Source organism: Gigantopelta aegis, chromosome 2 (genome assembly GCF_016097555.1).
Source record: "Gigantopelta aegis isolate Gae_Host chromosome 2, Gae_host_genome, whole genome shotgun sequence".
NCBI lineage: Eukaryota > Metazoa > Mollusca > Gastropoda > Neomphalida > Peltospiridae > Gigantopelta > Gigantopelta aegis.
The window spans coordinates 27,914,227-27,932,606 of NC_054700.1; the positions used below are offsets into that span (position 1 = coordinate 27,914,227).

Here is an 18,380-nt window from a genome sequence, read left to right on the forward strand (position 1 = left end):
AATATGTATGCCAACAGTTTCGATACCAGCTAAATTTTGGCGTGGCAACAGAAGCACAGAAATTAGTTTTTGGTGATCATGCTTGCCAGTAATGATTATAACAAATAAATTATACTCGGAACAACTTATTATAAGTCAAATATTATGAGCCTCGATAAGAAAATGGAATGAATGAATGAATAAATTAATGTTTAACGACACCCCAGCACGAAACATACATTGGTGTCAAACTATGGTAAATACAAAATTAATGTGATGATAACCATCAATATAAACATTCAACAATGAAATAAAAACACAGTGTAAAGAACTGTGCAAAAAATACAAATATCACAGGTAGGTAATATTAAAATTTAGAATAAAAGTCAGTATCACGTAAACATTGTAATAAAGTTCTGGACGGAATCGAAAGGATTCCATCACATTTCTTTGACCAAATATATCTTTTTCTAATTTCCTTGAGATGAGTACACTCCACCAAAATGTGGCGTACAGTCAGAGTACACTGACAGTGCTCACACTGAGGTGGAGTATCCTTCTTCAAGATAAATGAATGGGTCAAGTATGCATGACCGATGCGAGGACGACACCAGACTATTTCCTATAGGAGGAATTCCACTCTCCCAGGATTAGCTTGACAGTACAGCAAATCGAATACCCACGCCCTCCAACCTGCAGCTTAAATTATAAAAGTGTACTTGCATGATCGAGATAAATAAATGGTAGTGGTAGTCTAGTATAGTGGTTAAGCCATCGGACATAAGGCTGATAGATACTGGGTTCGCCTCCCGGCACCAGCTCTCACACATAGCGAGAGTAACGACCTCTTTCGCTACCCCCCCCCCCCCAAAAAAAAACAACAACAAAAAAACAAAAAAAACCCCTCTCTATCACAAATATCTGGTGTGTGCCCAGAACAGCATGCTTAAACCATAATTGGATATAAACACACACAAAAGCTATAAATAAAATGAAAGGCTAATTCATCTTTTGAGTTGTTTTCAACTGAATGGATACAGCCTCATTCCTATTAGCCGCATTGCTTGTAATGTCCCCTGCGCGTGCTGTAACCTCACCGTGGTGCAGGGGTGTAAGATTCTCTTTGAGAATGGCCAATACAGCACAAATTGAAATTTTGAGTAAAAGTCAGTATCTATCTGTGATATTTGTATTTTTGCACAGTTCTTTACACTGTTTTTATTTAAATGTTGAATTTTTATATTGATGTTGATCATCACTTTATTTGTTTGCATTACTATAGTTTGACACCCAATAGCCGATGTATTTTTCGTGCTGGGGTGTCGTTAAACATTCATTCATTCATTCATGGTTGTAATGTAAAGACAGTGGCTACCTTCATCCTCATACCAAGTCGGGCGTTGCTAACAGTTTTCAGCATGCTACGATTAACACCATAAATATTTATCATATGTGATGTTTAAGAATAGCTGGTACATTTTTAATAGTTTATTGCTTGACTGCTGGATTTGGTGGTCCTGGATTAAACAAAAAATCATTAACGAAATAGAGGTTTCTGCTGGCGATGCATGGGGGTTAATATGGGTGTGGCTGAATGTTACGAAGCTTCTCGTTTCATACAATAGGGTGGATGGATTCCTTTTCAATAAGATTCTTAGTCTGGAGGTAAGCCATTTTGCAAGCTAATTGTAGTTGACTTGTTTGACGACTGGTATGGTGGCCATTCTGTAGAACGCCACAGTTAATTGTTCGCGTTTAGTCTATATAGATCTATACATGACACATGTACCTGTCCCAGCCTGTTCTAGCAGCATTGGAAGACTGACCACTCTAAGCAGAAATAAGAAGCGGAATCGACGCAGTTTACTCTTCTTCTTTTTTCTTTGTTTACTTTATACTTTGTTTACATTGGTACAGTCTCGTACTCTCTGGAGCCAGGCCTGTCCGTACCATTATACCAGCCACGACGACTGAAATAGGAAGGAAGAAAGGAAATGTTTTATTTAACGACGCACTCAACACATTTTATTTACGGATATATGGTGTCGGACATATCGTGAAGGACCACACAGCTATTGAGAGAGGAAACCGCTGTCGCCACTAGTCTTCATGGGCTACTTTTTTTTATTAGCAGCAAGGGATCTTTTATATGCACCATCCCACATACAGGATAACACATACCACAGCCTTTGATAAACTAGTTGTGGTGCACTGGCTGGAGCGAGAGATAACCCAACAGGCCCACAGACGGGGATCGATCCAAGACAGACCGCACATCAAGTGAACGCTATACCACTGGGCTACGTCCCGCCCTCTGACGACTGAAATATACCATACGGATGATACTCTCTCGTTCGACACGCACAGGTCGGCTTCTCACTTAGTGCGCATTTCCGCACAGCGCTACATCTTCCACATATAGGTGTTTTCTTGATGTCAGTTTATAGCCTACCCTACAACGAGTTTTTTTTAAATCTTATTTGGTGTAAGCACATTAAAAGAATTCATTCTTACCTACGTACCGCATGTTAACATATTTTTATTTTATGTTTTACCCACTACTATATGTCTCTGTTGTAAGAAATAAATCACAAAAAAATCCCGCTACCGTTTGGTACTGAGGCGGAAGTAGGGTGGTGGGGATGGGTTGACAATGCATAAACGTTGGAGTTGAAGGAGTGGGGGTGTGTGGAGGCAACGAGTTATGTAATGCTGTTCAATACATCCACCTGTAACGCGACGTAACGTCTATTCCTATAATATCCCCAACACCACCCCACCCCACCCCACTCCCAGGATTACATAATATATATGATTGGCCACTCTGGGGAAATGCATATAAAAGATCGATCTAACATGCTGCTTATGGAAAATGAATGTACGGCGGGTTTCTTTTTAAGATCATGTATTAGAATTATAAAATCTAAACAGATAACTTAATCAATGTTCTCTAGCGATATCAAGAAAGAAGGAAATGTTTTATTTAACGACGCACTCAACACATTTTATTTACGGTTATATGGCGTCAGACATATGGTTATGGACCACACAGATATTGAGAGAAGAAACCCTTATCGCCACTTCATGGGCTATTCTTTTCGATTAGCAGCAAGTGATCTTTTATATGCACCATCTCACAGACAGGATAGTATATACCACGGCCATTGTTACACCAGTTGTGGAGCATTGGCTGGAACTTGAAAGAGCCCAATGGGCCCACTGACGGGAATCGATCCTAGATCGATCGCTGTACCACTAAGCTACGTCTCGCCCCTATAGCAATAGCGTTAAACAAAATAAGCTTTCCTCTCACAGATCAATATAGAATGGTTTCGTCCGAAAATTCGACACACTCGGACAAAAAGAATTGATTATCAATTCTCCCTAAAAAAAATATTATTATTCATAAAGGATTGACAAATTAATTTAACATTCATTTATTTCAACTTATTTTCGTGCGTATATCCAATTAAGGTTGAAGCACGCTGTCCTGGGCACACACCAGTTATCTGGGCTGTCTGTCCAGGACAGTGGGTTAGTTGTTAGTTGGTTAGTGGTTAGTGAGAGAGAAGAGGGTGTAGTGGCCTTGCACTTACTCACTGAGCCCTTAAGAACTCGCTCTGGGTTGGAGCCAATATCGCGCTGCGAACCCTGTACCTACCAAGCCTGTAATCTGATGGCTTAACCACTGCGCCACCGAGGCCGGTTCAAACGGACGAACAAACAAAACAACAACACTCATCCTACGATTCCTAGCTAATCTGTTTAGATCACTCAAGCCACCGCTATATAAAGAGGTACGCGTACTTATAAAATTACAAAAAGTGACACTACTGTTTAATATTTATCCGTATTTTGGAAGCCAATGTAGTCCGATTTCCAAATCAATCTTTAACACTATACCACTAGCATACAGATTCGTTATCTATATATTAAAAACAATAGTCGAACTGATTAATGAAAAACGTTTAGTATATTCTTTAAAAATAAGTACTCATGACAATAAGCTGCAAAAGTAATGTGTTAAAATTCGAGAACTATTTTGAAAGACATTTTACCGTATTATGTCTTAATCAAGGGCAGACAACTCGTGGTTAAATCTAAGTAAAAGTTACGTCACTTAAATCTGCCCTTTTTATTTTTATTTCTTGAATAGTTTTTACATGTCGATACATAAATACTTATGATTATTTAAATTACTTTTTTTTAATATAATGGTAATATTATTTATCAACAATACTATTTACATAAATAAAATAAGTTAATGGAAACGGATTTGAAGGGGAGAACGACAGACATTTTTTTTTTTTAATGTATATCACAGAAGCGGATGACCTTTTTAATTTTTTTTTTTTTTTTTTTTTTTTTTTTTTTTTTTTTTTTTAGCACGACTGTATAATTAGATCCACCACTTCACAGCAATTATTCACCATGTTCATAGCGAACGATCAACAACGAGCCTCGCCCTGATATATATACTGAATTGGTAAAAATAAATATTTTCTTTATGAACTGCATGAAAAAGTAGTATTGGAAGTTGATCGGTTACCACCGGTTTCAAAACAATAAACGTCTGTCATAGAATGCTGTCTTATATAATAAAATTCATTCCTTTTTGACTCGTCTAAACAAAGTAAAAAACGTCAAGATAGGCCTGCAGGTTTGAAAAAAAGGACAAAAAGTGGTCTTGGTGCCCTCAGGCCTACGGGCTTCCATTTTTTTTAAAGGCCCAATCTCCACAAAATGTGCATTTAAAAATAGAAAAATAATGTTTAAAAAAGTTAGCAGTATTTCCACCATTATTTATTATTTTAATAGCTATATGTCTTAAAGAACGGGATCTGAAGGGGTTGCATCTTAGACGCCATACATTCCAAAATAATTGAATATATATGAAAACACCCTTTATGGTAAACAACATATACGTTACACATCAATTTTCAATAAAAGAAGACAGTACTCATGGTTAATGTGTTCATGATAAAACAGGTGATTGTTTTGTTGAAAGATATGCCTGTTTAGGATATAAATATTCATATTTGAGATAAGTCGACTATATCACAAGTTTGGTATAAGAAATGTTAACACTTCCACTGCAATCTGGATCAGTTTATCAAGAAGCCAATGACACAATGTTCTCAATAAAATATCCTTTTCAAAGCAAACACTCTACAATTTGCCTTCCAAAAGTTACTCCAAACTAATTTGTTTCATATTTTAAAGCTTCTGTAACATGTTCCTTCCAAGTGACTAACAGTGGTTGTTTGCTTAGCTGTTGTCACACGGTAACGTATCTGTGTGAAAACTAAAATTGAACAAATTAACAAAATTGCTTTAACTGAACGATGTAACAAAGACTATTCACAAAATATAAACTACTTCTAAACAAAACCGTCTTAAATCAATCACTGTTCTGTGTAATATACAGAGGTCACGTATCTGTTCTTTTACTTATTCTCTGAGATGTATTTGTCAATGGACTCCATGTTCGCCTGGGACAGGGTGAAAAACCTTCTAGATCTTCCAATCGGAACAGGTTCTGCAACTGGTATAATTAATTCCTTAAATATAATCCATATTTCATCCGACTTTGATGGCCATTTCAACATGATCCTACCACGGACTGTGTGCTTTGACATGAAGGATATGAGTGCATCCGAATCAGTTAGATCAATCTGTAGAACTTTGCCAACGTACAAATCATTGTCATACATGGCAGCCACCAAATCCTCTTCACAGGGCTGGAAATCCTTTGGATCTTCATTGTCAGCTTGGAATGTTGACTGATCAACTTCAACTGACTCAACCTCACGTTCTGAAGTACGACCATCTGTCACGTTATCGCACTGTGGACCTGGATATAGCCTGTGCGCTATCCACCCATTGCAAGGATTATCCCAGTTGAGGCACCCTTCACAGTAGCAAGACGTCTCACGAGTATATATCTCTCCATACAGTGTAGACTGCACAGCATGTAACTTCATTGTGCCCGGAATTGGTTTTGTCTGAATAGAGGTAATGTATTCAGCAGCTGCATCATACTGATCATGAGAGTAAAAGTAATAATGGATCAACTTTTCATTCTGGGTTGCCCATTTGAAGAAATCCCGAGCGTCTTGTATGGTTGCTTTTTCTTGCTTAATTGCTTGTGCTGCTAAACGCTTAGCTGTCACATGGACCCTTCCCATGTCCAACCTCAAAATAGTTCCACCTTGCAGATACTTTGAACAGCTCGGCATGACATGCTATTATGGTAATCAGGAAGCGGTTTCGGTACTGTGAAGATGGGCTGTCAGTCCAGTAGTGAATGCATCTGGTGTCAGGAAACATGCGTTTTATTTCAGGAATAAGTTGGTTCAGTATAGCATACACTGCAGAAGCATTGTGGTGCTTGACATCAGAAATATATGCCATGCTTCTATGCTCAATATTTTCACCATCAACTCTGTGATAAACCACCACGGGATGAATGGTGACTGATGTGGCATTCCAATAAGCAGACTGAACCTCGTCCATCGTTTGGCATACAAAATTTTCAGAAAAATCCATTTGTATGATGACATGACCCTGTGGCAGATTTTCTTTCAACTGGCGTAATGCTTTGTACTGAGCAGCTACTCTGTCAACGTGTCTTTTGAATGCTTCGTATTGCACCATCATCGTTTGAATAAACTCTTTTCCATTTACAGAAGTTCTAATAATTCTCATTTTCTTTTTGCCATCTACATCAATGCTTTTCCATTCCTCATACTCAACAGTGTTGTTATTTTCCAGAACAGCCAACTTCTCGGTCATGTCTGCAATGGAAAGTGATGAACACACTGCATCAGGATTGGGAGAGATATTAAAACGTAGACTGATAAGACATTTCAGTTTCAGAGCCATGTTCTGGTGAATAATACAGAGGCACCTATTTCTTGACAGTAATGCTGTGACATGAATGTTTTGGGGTCGAATTTTGCAGAAAGCAGAGAATGAAAGCTTTATTGCAGGTTCTTCTAATACAAACTTGTCATACACGTTTTGCAAATAATCATTCAGAATGCAGACTTGCTTTTTCTTTCCATTTACTGTATTAACATCTTCCTTTCGAGGCATGCATCTACTAATATCATCTCTTTCCAAAAAAGCAACGACCTGAGCAACCAGCTCTTCTTTCATGAGAGCTTGACGAGATCGTCTGGATGTGGTTAGTATTTTAGATGTATCAACAATACTGCGACGTCGAGACGTTCCTGCAGCTCTATTCAAATGGTTGATCATTCTGTACTTTTTGAGAATCTTCCCACTAACGACCCTGTTGATAGTCATTCTGCATCGCTGGGAAGGATTTTTTTCAAATGCTGATTTTATTTCAGCTACAACACAGTTACTCAGTTGCAGTTGTTTAATAACAGACCGAGGCAAAGATCGAGGACTAATACCAGCTGTTGTGAGATCATGAGACGTTTTCGATCTTGGTGTAATAGGAAGGTTTTGATTGATTAACAGTGTTGTTTTGTCTTTGTTAACCATCTTGGATGAAAGTCTCTCGAACCTTTTCTGATATTTTTTTTATTTTTTGTTTGCAGTTAAAATCTGTTCTTTCAGTTTAGCTATTTCAGTTTTTGCTTTTCTCAGTGCCCTCGACCTTCGGGTGTTTACAGGGGACCTAACAGGAAATGGCATTCGTACTATTAACTGATCGGACTTGGATGAACGTTTGTGACCACTTGGGCCCGACATAGATAGACAATCAGATGAGCTGCTGATCTCACTAGATTGGGTAACAATCTGTGATTCAGTTTTGCGGATTTCACTTTCTCCTGATTTTCTGTTATTCTTCTCAAGTGCTTTCTTTACTCTGTATTTCTTACAATATTGTTTACTTTTGTCACGACGTACTTTCAGCTTCTTGCTGTTAAGTTGATTTGCAGGAACTCTGTATTGTTCTTGTCGGACCTTTTCTTTTTCCAGAAAACCGGTATCCTTCAGTTTTTATCGTTCTCTGTACGATTATTGAATTTCCGCCCGTGTTTTGGCCATTGTCAGACTGAAATGAATACAATTGCATAAAATAAGATATAGTACAAACGAAATTACATTAACTGTGTGAACACTGTCGATTAGTACATGCAATATACAAAGTGGATATATAAAAAAGCATGCGCCATATACGTTACCGCATTACAACAGATACGTTACCTTAACACCAAACTAAACTATAAGATAGCTGGTTCTATTAAGTTAACATTACAACTGCTTTTCTTTTAAGAGTACACACAATACTAAAACAAACGATATAACATGCATATATGACAAGAAATAGACACGAATTCACAACATTAAGGCATTGATTACATTTGATTTTAACTAGATTGGAAATATAACTCACCAAATGTGTTTCAACCACGATATCTTGGTTCACAAATGTACCCGGAAGCTCTTCCAGATGACATAATCACGCCGACGTCACTCTAGGCGATGTAAGTAGCGGGAAAATCAAATATTCTAAATGGAACTGCATTTTGATCACGTATCTGGTTATATCGTATTTGGCTATCATAATGCAATTTCAGTGAATTTTGAAAATGTATGGCCAATACATAATGTATGTCCATATATAATGAATGCCTACCTTGCGTCCTTTGGGTAGATACGTGCAACACCACTACATAATGGATATGATCGACGTAACAATGACAAGAGTTGTAACGTATCTGTTCAAAATCTCGAGTAACTTAAAAAATACAGAAGCTCCACACTCTTAACTATATTTGTTCATTAAATTGAGGTGTTAAGTGAATGTATCATATATTGTATGAATGAATTAAGGTTTAACTTTCACACTTTGTGATCGTAACACAGTTATTCTATTCCGGTACTGTGCATTTACGCTCACAGATACGTTGCAGTAACGTATCTATCCTGAAATTGCCGACAGGTGTTATCGATTTTCTATTTAAAAAACATTCCCATTAAATTAAAAGTGAATGATGTAGAAGTGTTTTACTATTATTTGTCCAACGAAATGGACATTAATTGCAGGTGCATTATATATATTTTACATCTACAAGACCGGTTAGCGATGGCATATATGCTTGGCGACACGGTGAATTTCGCAAAATGAATATGAAAAAATGAAAAAACGAATATATAAAACTAAATACAGATATGTTGTTGTTGTTTCTTCCGTCCATCAAAGTAGGCTACACGGATGAACAATATATTTCATAATGCGATTCTTCGCCAAACGAAAAATCAGAGTGAATTCCTTTGTTCCTTACCGGTAGCCACCTGTCCAAACACAGCCGATTAAAAAGGTATAATCAATAATCGGTCTTCGTTTGAAACAGGGCGGGATGTAGCCCAATGGTAAAGCGCTCGCTCGATGAGTGGTCGGTTTTGGGATCGATCCCCGTCAATGGGCCCATTGGGATATTTCTCGCTCCAGCCAGTGCACCACGACTGGTACATCAAAGGCCGTGGTATGTGCTATCCTCTCTATGGGATGGTGCATATAAAAGATCCCTTGTTGCTAATCGAAAATGAAGTGGCGACAGCGGGTTCCTCTCTCAATATCAGTGTAGTCCTTGACCAATATGTCTGACGCCATATAACCGTAAAATAAAATGTGTTGAGTGCGTCGTTAAATAAAATATTTCCTTCGTTTGAAACAAAAAGGCATGATACTGTGTCGAAAGGGTGATGACGGGCGAGTGAATGAATGCATTTTAATATTTAATGTAGATTCTACATCACAATAAATAAGCGTAAAACTTCCTTTGTCCCATTCAAACTGTACGGTACGCTATTGTGCAAACACGAGTAGGCCTAGCCGATATAAAATAAAATAAAAAATAAAATAATCACTCTTTGTTCGAAACAAAACACGACATGTTTCATGTTTAAAGTTGAGAAAGTAAATTTTTATTGACTACTATCCATTGTTCTAGCTTAATTAATGGATTAATCAATACTTGCAATAGTGCACACAGTCCGCCGACCCTTCTTCCTCTACACGGCTGACCTATGACGTCGTGCATACGCTTGTATATTATTGATATCTATTATATTATCGTGCATATTAAAGGGACATTCCTGAGTTTGCTGCACTTTTTAAGATGTTATCGACTAACAGAGACTTTTTAACGATTGTAATTACGTATCAAATATATTTTTCTGCATAAAATATTAGTGGCTGTATATTAAACGTGTTTCTGATCGTTCTAATATTTGCACGAGGTTAAATTTCATCTTATTTCCTAAAATATAATTTTTTCGTACGTACGAAATTATTTGAAGACAAAATCCAGTTTTGGCTTCTTACAAATATTAAGACGACCAGAAACACATTGAATATACAGACACTGATATTCTACACAAGAAAATATATTTAATATGCAAGTTTAATCGTAGAAATATTTTATTAGTCGGAAACATCTTACAATGCAGCAAACTCAGGAATGTCCCTTTAAAAGGCCATGCCTCCAAATTCTCCTAATGGTAGGATGCTTTTTTTTCACTATCCATTGTTGAATCATTCTCCAGAAGATGGAACGTTTTGGTCCTGGCGACTTTTTAAAGTTAATCTTTAATATATATATATATATTTTTTCATTAACATTAATATTGCATATGAATATTTAATGGAACAGATTACAATACATGCCACTCTATACCTGAAATACTATTGATCTAACACATATTGTATACCAAATGTCATTGGTGTAACGTGTCCCTACATCACTTCTTACTATAAGATCATTAAGCAGCATTATCAATTCTGGTTTGATATGGACAAAACCAATACAGATGTCGAGTGTATGATCCAAGATATAGTGTAGCATGTGCAAAAGTCAATCACCAAAATACTTTTTAAATTAAGAAGTACTTGAGTACGTGTCCCACGGTTTACTTGTCATTGGTGTAACAACTGTGAAAAATGCAACCAACTTCTCCCTGGAAGTTCAGACAGTTAACTACAGGTGGCAGCAGTGAAGCAAGACCTCAAGTGTTAAGCTGGAGGACATTATTTGGTAAGTTTGTTGATTTGTTTTGCTTTTAATTCCCCCTAAATTCAAAGAAAATGCACAGTAGATTTAATGTTTGTCATTGGTGTACCAGTCATTGTATCATTAGAATGATTTTCTAATTATGTTTGATGCTTTTTATGATTGATGAATGTCAAACTGAGGTAAGAACAGTTTTTAGCCACCAAAACCAAATTCATACAAGGGAGCAATCCTTAATTATATGTGATTTTGTCATTGGAGTAACAGTCATTGGTGTAACAACTGTTTTGGAGCTGGGATGTTACACCAATGACATTCAGTTACCCAAATGACAGACACATATATCTACTCCTTTTGTTTGATGTAGAAACATAATCCTTGTTTAAATGTTCATAATTATTAAGGGAAAAATAGAATCCCAAACAAAATATTTTACGAAATTGACCATTTGTTTTGTAGATCTACGTTCGATGACAGTCACTTTTTGCATCCTTGTTTTGGCTTCGTACACAATAAATATAGCATATCTTACTGTAATTTCACTTGAAATCCATATTTTGTAACAGGTACAATTTTTTAATTTAGCTATATATTACTTTGCCATATTAAAATAAAAACTGGTCTACTAACCTTGAACCCTGTCAAATTTCTATAACAAGCAGACAACGTTGTTTACAGGTCGGTATTTTTATTTATTTATTCATAAATTTGGGCACAATATTAATTTTAAGTTTTAAAAGATGAAAGAAATAAAAAGTACCTTTTGTTAAATATATCATATCAAAAATTACCGTTGAATATGTTTTATTTATTGTGTACGTAGCCAAAACAAGGGTCCAAAAAGTGACTGTCGTCGACTTTAGTTTTGAGCAATCATGAATCCTGTATCTTGTATAAGACATATTGTACTGTTCAAATTATTGGTGCAACAAGAGATGAGGTATGTACTATCCTGTCTGTTGGGTGGTACATATAAAAGATCCCTTTCTTGACTATTATAAAATTTTCCTAAAATGTGCAAAGCGTAAATATGTCATAATACAACACCCGTTTTTTCTTCTCTTTTTCATTAGAAAAATGCCACTAAATAACAAAGAGAGGCAAAGACTGTTTAGACAACGAAGGAATGAAAATTCCGAGAAATAAGCTGCCTACCTTGTGATTAAACGGCAAAAGTACTATGAGGATGTTGGCAGTGGCAAACGTAAATGTATTGCACAACTCACAGATAGGGAACAACGAAAGCAAAGGAAACAATGGAGACGTGACGTTAGCTGTAAATGCTCAGTTCAGAGCGAGGTCTTTGACTGCTTGTGTTTTGGTCCATCACATTTCAGTTTAATATCTGTCACAACATAGAACAAAACTACCAAATCTGACCTGGAGAGATCAAAAGTTAACAACAGTGTTGGTCTAGATTGACCTGAATTCATTAATGATAACTGTGGAAAGGTTCTGTGTTTTAGTATACGATGAAAAGGCATATCCTGGTGAAATAACTGACTACTGAACAAGGTGATGTTCAGGTTAAATGTATGAACAGCATCGGCAGAAATATACCGGCCTCAGTGGATCTACCAATGGTTTGGGCTACTTACAGACATTCAGGACGAGAAGAAACACACTGAATATACCGACACTGGTATTCTAAATCAGGCCTGGTGCTTATACAACTTTTAGAGTCTAAACTCGAGACTCCAATAGTCTGGAGTATCTTTACCGGCCTCGATGGCGTCGTGGTTAGGCCATCGGTCTACAGGCTGGTAGGTACTGGGTTCGGATCCCAGTCGAGGCATGAGATTTTTAATCCAGATACCGACTCCAAACCCTGAGTGAGTGCTCCGCAAGGCTCAATGGGTAGGTGTAAACCACTTGCACCGACCAGTGATCCATAACTGGTTCAACAAAGGCCATGGTTTGTGCTATCCTGTCTGTGGTAAGTGCAAATAAAAGATCCCTTGCTGCTAATCGGAAAGAGTAGCCCATGTAGTGGCGACAGCGGGTTTCCTCTCAAAATCTGTGTGGTCCTTAACCATATGTTTGACGCCATATAACCGTAAATAAAATGTGTTGAGTGCGTCGTTAAATAAAACATTTCTTTCTTTCATTCTTTCTTTCTTTCTTTTCCCCAGCCATAGACCTAGATGTGAAACATTAGGTGAAAATAGAATATCTAGGACAAACAACACAACACAATGGATAGGCGCGTTTGTTTTTTGAGAATGTCGCTTAGGACCTGATCAATGTTTTCTTTTGGGCCACCGTCTTCAGGAGGTTGAACCGCATTGATCTGGTTTGAAGACAGAGTATTTGAAGTCGGTCGTTTTCGTTTTTGGACAGATAATAAATATCTTCCTGAGTGATTTGCATGTGTTTTTTCCCGAGACATTCAACAGACGTTTTCACATAGTTTCTTTCTGCACTGATTTCGTAAAAACTGTTATTTAGCAACTGACAGCTGACCTCAGATTTATTAATCCGTTCATGTGCAGATGTGAGACCAAGCTTTAAACGACTCAAGTGAATTTTCTATTGTGTTGATTTCTGTTCTATATTTTCAAGCCTTTCAGCTCTTTTTTAAAAGTTCATTGGTGGTGGACGATAGTTTTGAAATTTGTTCGTTAGCAGAGGCAGATAGACGGGCAATTTGATCACAAAGACTTTGTGTACCCATAATAGCTGAAAGTTTGTTGTTGTGTTGCATTGTGTTTGGCAAGGGCACGTAATTTTGTTGCCCTGTCGTATTTACCTGCGGATTCGGCTGATTTAGCACATGCATTTGAAAGTTTGGTTGCCATATTCTGGTGATTTCGTTATGTCCGAGAAATTCATTGTGGTCGTGATATTCACAGGATGAGTGCTGGTATCTCGCTTGTTGTTGAGGTTGTTTGTTTTTGTTGTCGATGCTGTTGTGTTGTAGTGGGCGCGGCCTGTCGAGTAAGTAGGTGCTTGTTTTTTCGAGTGTCTGGGCATTTACTCACCTTACATTTGTAGCGATTTGTTCCGGTTGATGTTCGACACGTATATGTGACGGTATTACCTCAGTATGTGTGTGACTTTTAATCATGCTCATATACCTCAGAGGTTTCGAGTATATCCGTCCTCAAGATAGCCGGAAACCCAACCCGGGATGGATTTACCTCAGTGTATTTTTTTTGACAGGATAATTTTGTTGTACTACTGGTGCATATTTGTAGAAATGTAATGACGATTGTAATCATGGTTACTGGACAATGTTTTCGCAATAGTAATCAGTTACTTTATTTATTTATGTAATCGTTATCGATTACTTTTGTCAAGTAATCGCCTCGTCTCTGATGTATGTATGTATTGATGTATGAATATCTATATATTGTATGCATGTCGAGGTTGACTGTTACATACATAGATATTAACGCACTGGCGCAGGGGATAATTAAATCCTTTCTGGCATCTCAAATTGTCCCATGCCGTTGCTGGGACTCGAACCTATGGCACCGAATCGCCCGCAAATTGCGAGACTAACCACGATGCATTATGTATGTATGTTTGTATGTATATATGCATGCATGTATGCATGCACGTGTGTGTGTGTGTGTGTGTGTGTGTGTGTGTGCATGCGCGCGCGTGCATGTACTTCAGTATACAAATAATATGTTATAATTCACCCTCATAAATAAATAAATAAATAAATAAATAAACAAATGAGGCACATCTTCGCTCCAGTAGTAAGATTACAAAGGTGAAGTCTTTAAACAATTTAAGAGGCAGTAATATTATGTCACTATAAAACGTAGCATGTAAGCATTTTCTAGAATTTGGATCTCTCTCAACCCAGATAATCTATGTCAGGTTCTGTTTCAACTGCAGTGATCTAAATGCTCATAAATTCACAAAGCATATTTATGATAGACGTCGGTACTTACCACCACCTCATCCCCCCCCCCTTCCTCTGAAGGCGAATTAAAATATTACTCGCTTCTCCAGTTGGTGGCATATTCCGACGCCAATCCGTTTTGTAATTGAGGTCATCCTTTTCAAGATATAGTTCACTTCTTGTTCAGCTGTCCTTTGTATGATGATATTTGCTCAATCATGGCCTTCATAGTGGTGGCTTTTCTCGTTTCAACCAGTGCACCACAACTGGCCAAAGGCCGTGGCATGTGCTTTCCTGTCTGTGGAAAAATGCATATAAAAGATCCCTTGCTGCTAATGGAAAAAGGTAGCGGATTTTCTTCTGATGATTACGTGACAGAATTACCACATTTTTTACATCCAATAGCCGATGATTAGTTAATCAATATGCTCTAGTGATGTCGTTAAACAAAACATTTTAAATTTTTTATAGTAATATCTTTCACACACATACAAACACGCACGCTTGCACCCATACAGACACGCACGCGCGCGCATACTAATTTGGAAACAAGGGTTATCCTTCGGATTTGAAAGCAATGTGTTGTTGCCCGTTACGACACGATGCACGGCGGCGCAGGGTGGGGGTTGGGGGCGTTGGTGGCTGGGGGATCTATCCCCCCCCCCTAATAATTATGAATCAAACAAAATATTATTGGTAATAAACCTTAAGGCAGAGATGAATTTTACTTGCAGAATAAAGGAACTTTCATTTCAGGACATCTAGTTTTCGAACATTTACGGGGGAGCATACTCCCGAACCCCCTTAAAAACTTTGCTTTGCGCCCTTGATCTCAGTCAGCCCCCCTCCCCCCAATGTCTACTTGCTTCCGCCGTGCCTGTCCACCCTTTCTGAAATACAAATATCGAAGTCCATTGAAATTGTATAATTTTATTAAATCAACAGTGATCATTATCAGATATTCAGAAGACTGCAAACTGTACAATGACGACAAAAAATACAAGTTCTATTTCCTTAGAAAAACCACAACAAAACCACCTGTCGGTGTACAGTTAACAGATACTAGGCGCCTTAATTCCAAACACGAAGGTGTAAGGCAAGGCATTTATCAGAGTTATGTTTACACTGCCTTGCTGGCTTAGTGTAGCGTTGAAATGTTACACGAGTTTTAAAACGTTCAGTGTTATTAATAATGCAAAATAACAAGACTACATTTGACTAAATTCGAACTCCGCATCATATAATATATTTTACTGATGCAGAATACAAACAGAATTACTTGTTGTATACATTTACATATATATACAATGTATATATATATATATATATATATATATATATATATATATATATATATATTTAATCCGTCTTATTAATACATGTTTATTCTAAGGTAGGTTTTTAGTTCACAATGAATACGATTTCTAATGGTGCCTACCAGTTCTAACGTTAGTATGATACACCAAATGTAAACAATTGCCTCCCTTAAGAAAAATACGATATCTTCGCCTGTCTTTCAGATTAGCTTTCCTCAAATCTACACGTCAATATTCTACCAGCACATACCGTGATCAGGCTTTAGATTGCACCAACGCTGAGGTAGTAAAGGGTGTGCCCAAAATAGGTATGCCCCAAATAAGCAAGACCAAACCAAACATGCTAACCTCGAAACATTTAACCTCAAAATTAATGGAATGTTAAGCTGCAATTAGATTAAAATACATTTCTAACTATGCACAACTCTTCTACTATTAACATTAATGCACTAAAACAACCTTGATGTGACCAGAACAGACAAAAATGCCTATTAAAATTAATGAGATCTAAAGCCGCTGCGTACTCCAACTTCCATACAAATGTTCATCGAAACAATTCCAAGCACGACGTGTAGGTTCAACACTGCTCCCAGTCTAAGACCCGAAACTCTTTAAATCGACTTGCTCCATCGGTGTCACGGGTGTTGTTGTTTTTTTGCGCACTATCAGAGCCTTGGCCAGAGATATGATGAAGCTGAAGAGTTCGCCGATGGTGATGGCCGACAGACCTAGCCACAGGCCCAACTGACCTCCAACATCACTGATCAGATTGGGCGACTGTAAAACAAAGCAGTAGTTACTATCAGACAGTCTGTTTGCTGGCCATACATGTTTAGTTGCGGTTGCAGAAATAGATAAGCGGAAGCGGCTAATTTTAAAGGGACATTCCTGAGTTTGCTACAATTTTTAAGATGTTATCGACCTAACAGAGACTTTTTAACGATTGTAATTGCATATCAAATATATTTTTCTGCATAAAATATTAGTGGCTGTACATTAACCGTGTTTCAGATCGTTCTAATATTTGTACACGGTTAAATTTCATCTTATTTCCTAAAATATAGTTTTTTCGTACGTACGAAATTATTTGAAGACAAAATTCAGTTTGGGCTTCTTACAAATATTAAGACGACCAGAAACACATTGAATATACAGACACGAAACAAGAAAATATATTTAATATGCAAGTTTAATCGTAGAAATGTTTTATTAGTCGGAAACATCTTACAATGCAGCAAACTCAGGAATGTCCGTTTAACATGCCAATATACCACTAATGTTTCAAGCATGTCTATCCCGGGTCCTGTCTCTGGATAGCCAGTGGCTTGACCCGGGACAGAATAAGAGATAGATAAGCGTACTACAAACGCCGATGGCATGAAAAAGTTGTTTTATCGTTACGTAGCGACCGATTGTATAGTTATGCCGGTGACAGACTATCACGTAAAACTTAAAGTTTGTTTTGTTCAACGCCACCACTTGAGCTCATTGGTTTATTAATCATCGGGTATTGGATGCCAAACATTTGTTAATATTCTGGTATCTTGTCTTAGAATAAAGTAAAAAAAAAGTTTGTTTTCTTTAACGACATAACTAGAGCACATTGATTTATTAATCATTGGCTATTGGATGTCAAACATATGGTAATTCTGACATATAGTCTTAGAGAGGAAATCCGCTATACTTTTACATTAGTAGCAAGGGATCTTTTATATGCACTATCCCATATACATGACAGCATTACATATACCACAGCCTTTGATATATCAGTCGTTTTACATAGACCGGAACGAGACATAGCTCAATGACGGGGATCGATCTTAGACCGACCGCGCATCAAGTGAGCGCTTTACCACTGGCCTACGTCCTGTCCATGTAACAAAATAATATTAGTTACAAACAATTTTACTTGACGAAGTAACCATGCTTAGAAATGAAAATGTCAGGAATAGATCACAGATAAAATATAATATGCTGTTACCATGAGTTATGTATGAGGTGTATAATTTATGAGTAAAAAGCAAATTGGTTTAAAGCATGGTGTCACGGGGATCCTATAATACCCGTAACTGAATAAAACACGATTATCCAAATATCTCTCCTAACTGTATATCTATTAGATCTCTCTGTATCGGGCAGTGTATACCCGAGTGGCTCGGCTCTAGGTATAAACAGAGATACGATCTTATATAAAGTATATGTAAATATAGCACGTTTAGTTCACTAGAAAACACA

The 18,380-nt window shown here is 37.3% G+C and overlaps 1 protein-coding gene across 1 annotated transcript in view; it reads right to left on the reverse strand.

The window, feature by feature from the left end:
- Positions 1 to 16,739: 16,739 nt before the first annotated feature.
- Positions 16,740 to 18,380, reverse strand: part of LOC121387969 (degenerin-like protein asic-1) — a 35,438-nt gene continuing 33,797 nt past the window's right edge. The window contains exon 10 of the mRNA XM_041519155.1: positions 16,740 to 16,922. Coding sequence (XP_041375089.1) covers positions 16,740 to 16,922 — 183 coding nt within the window. The remainder of the gene's footprint in view (positions 16,923 to 18,380) is intronic.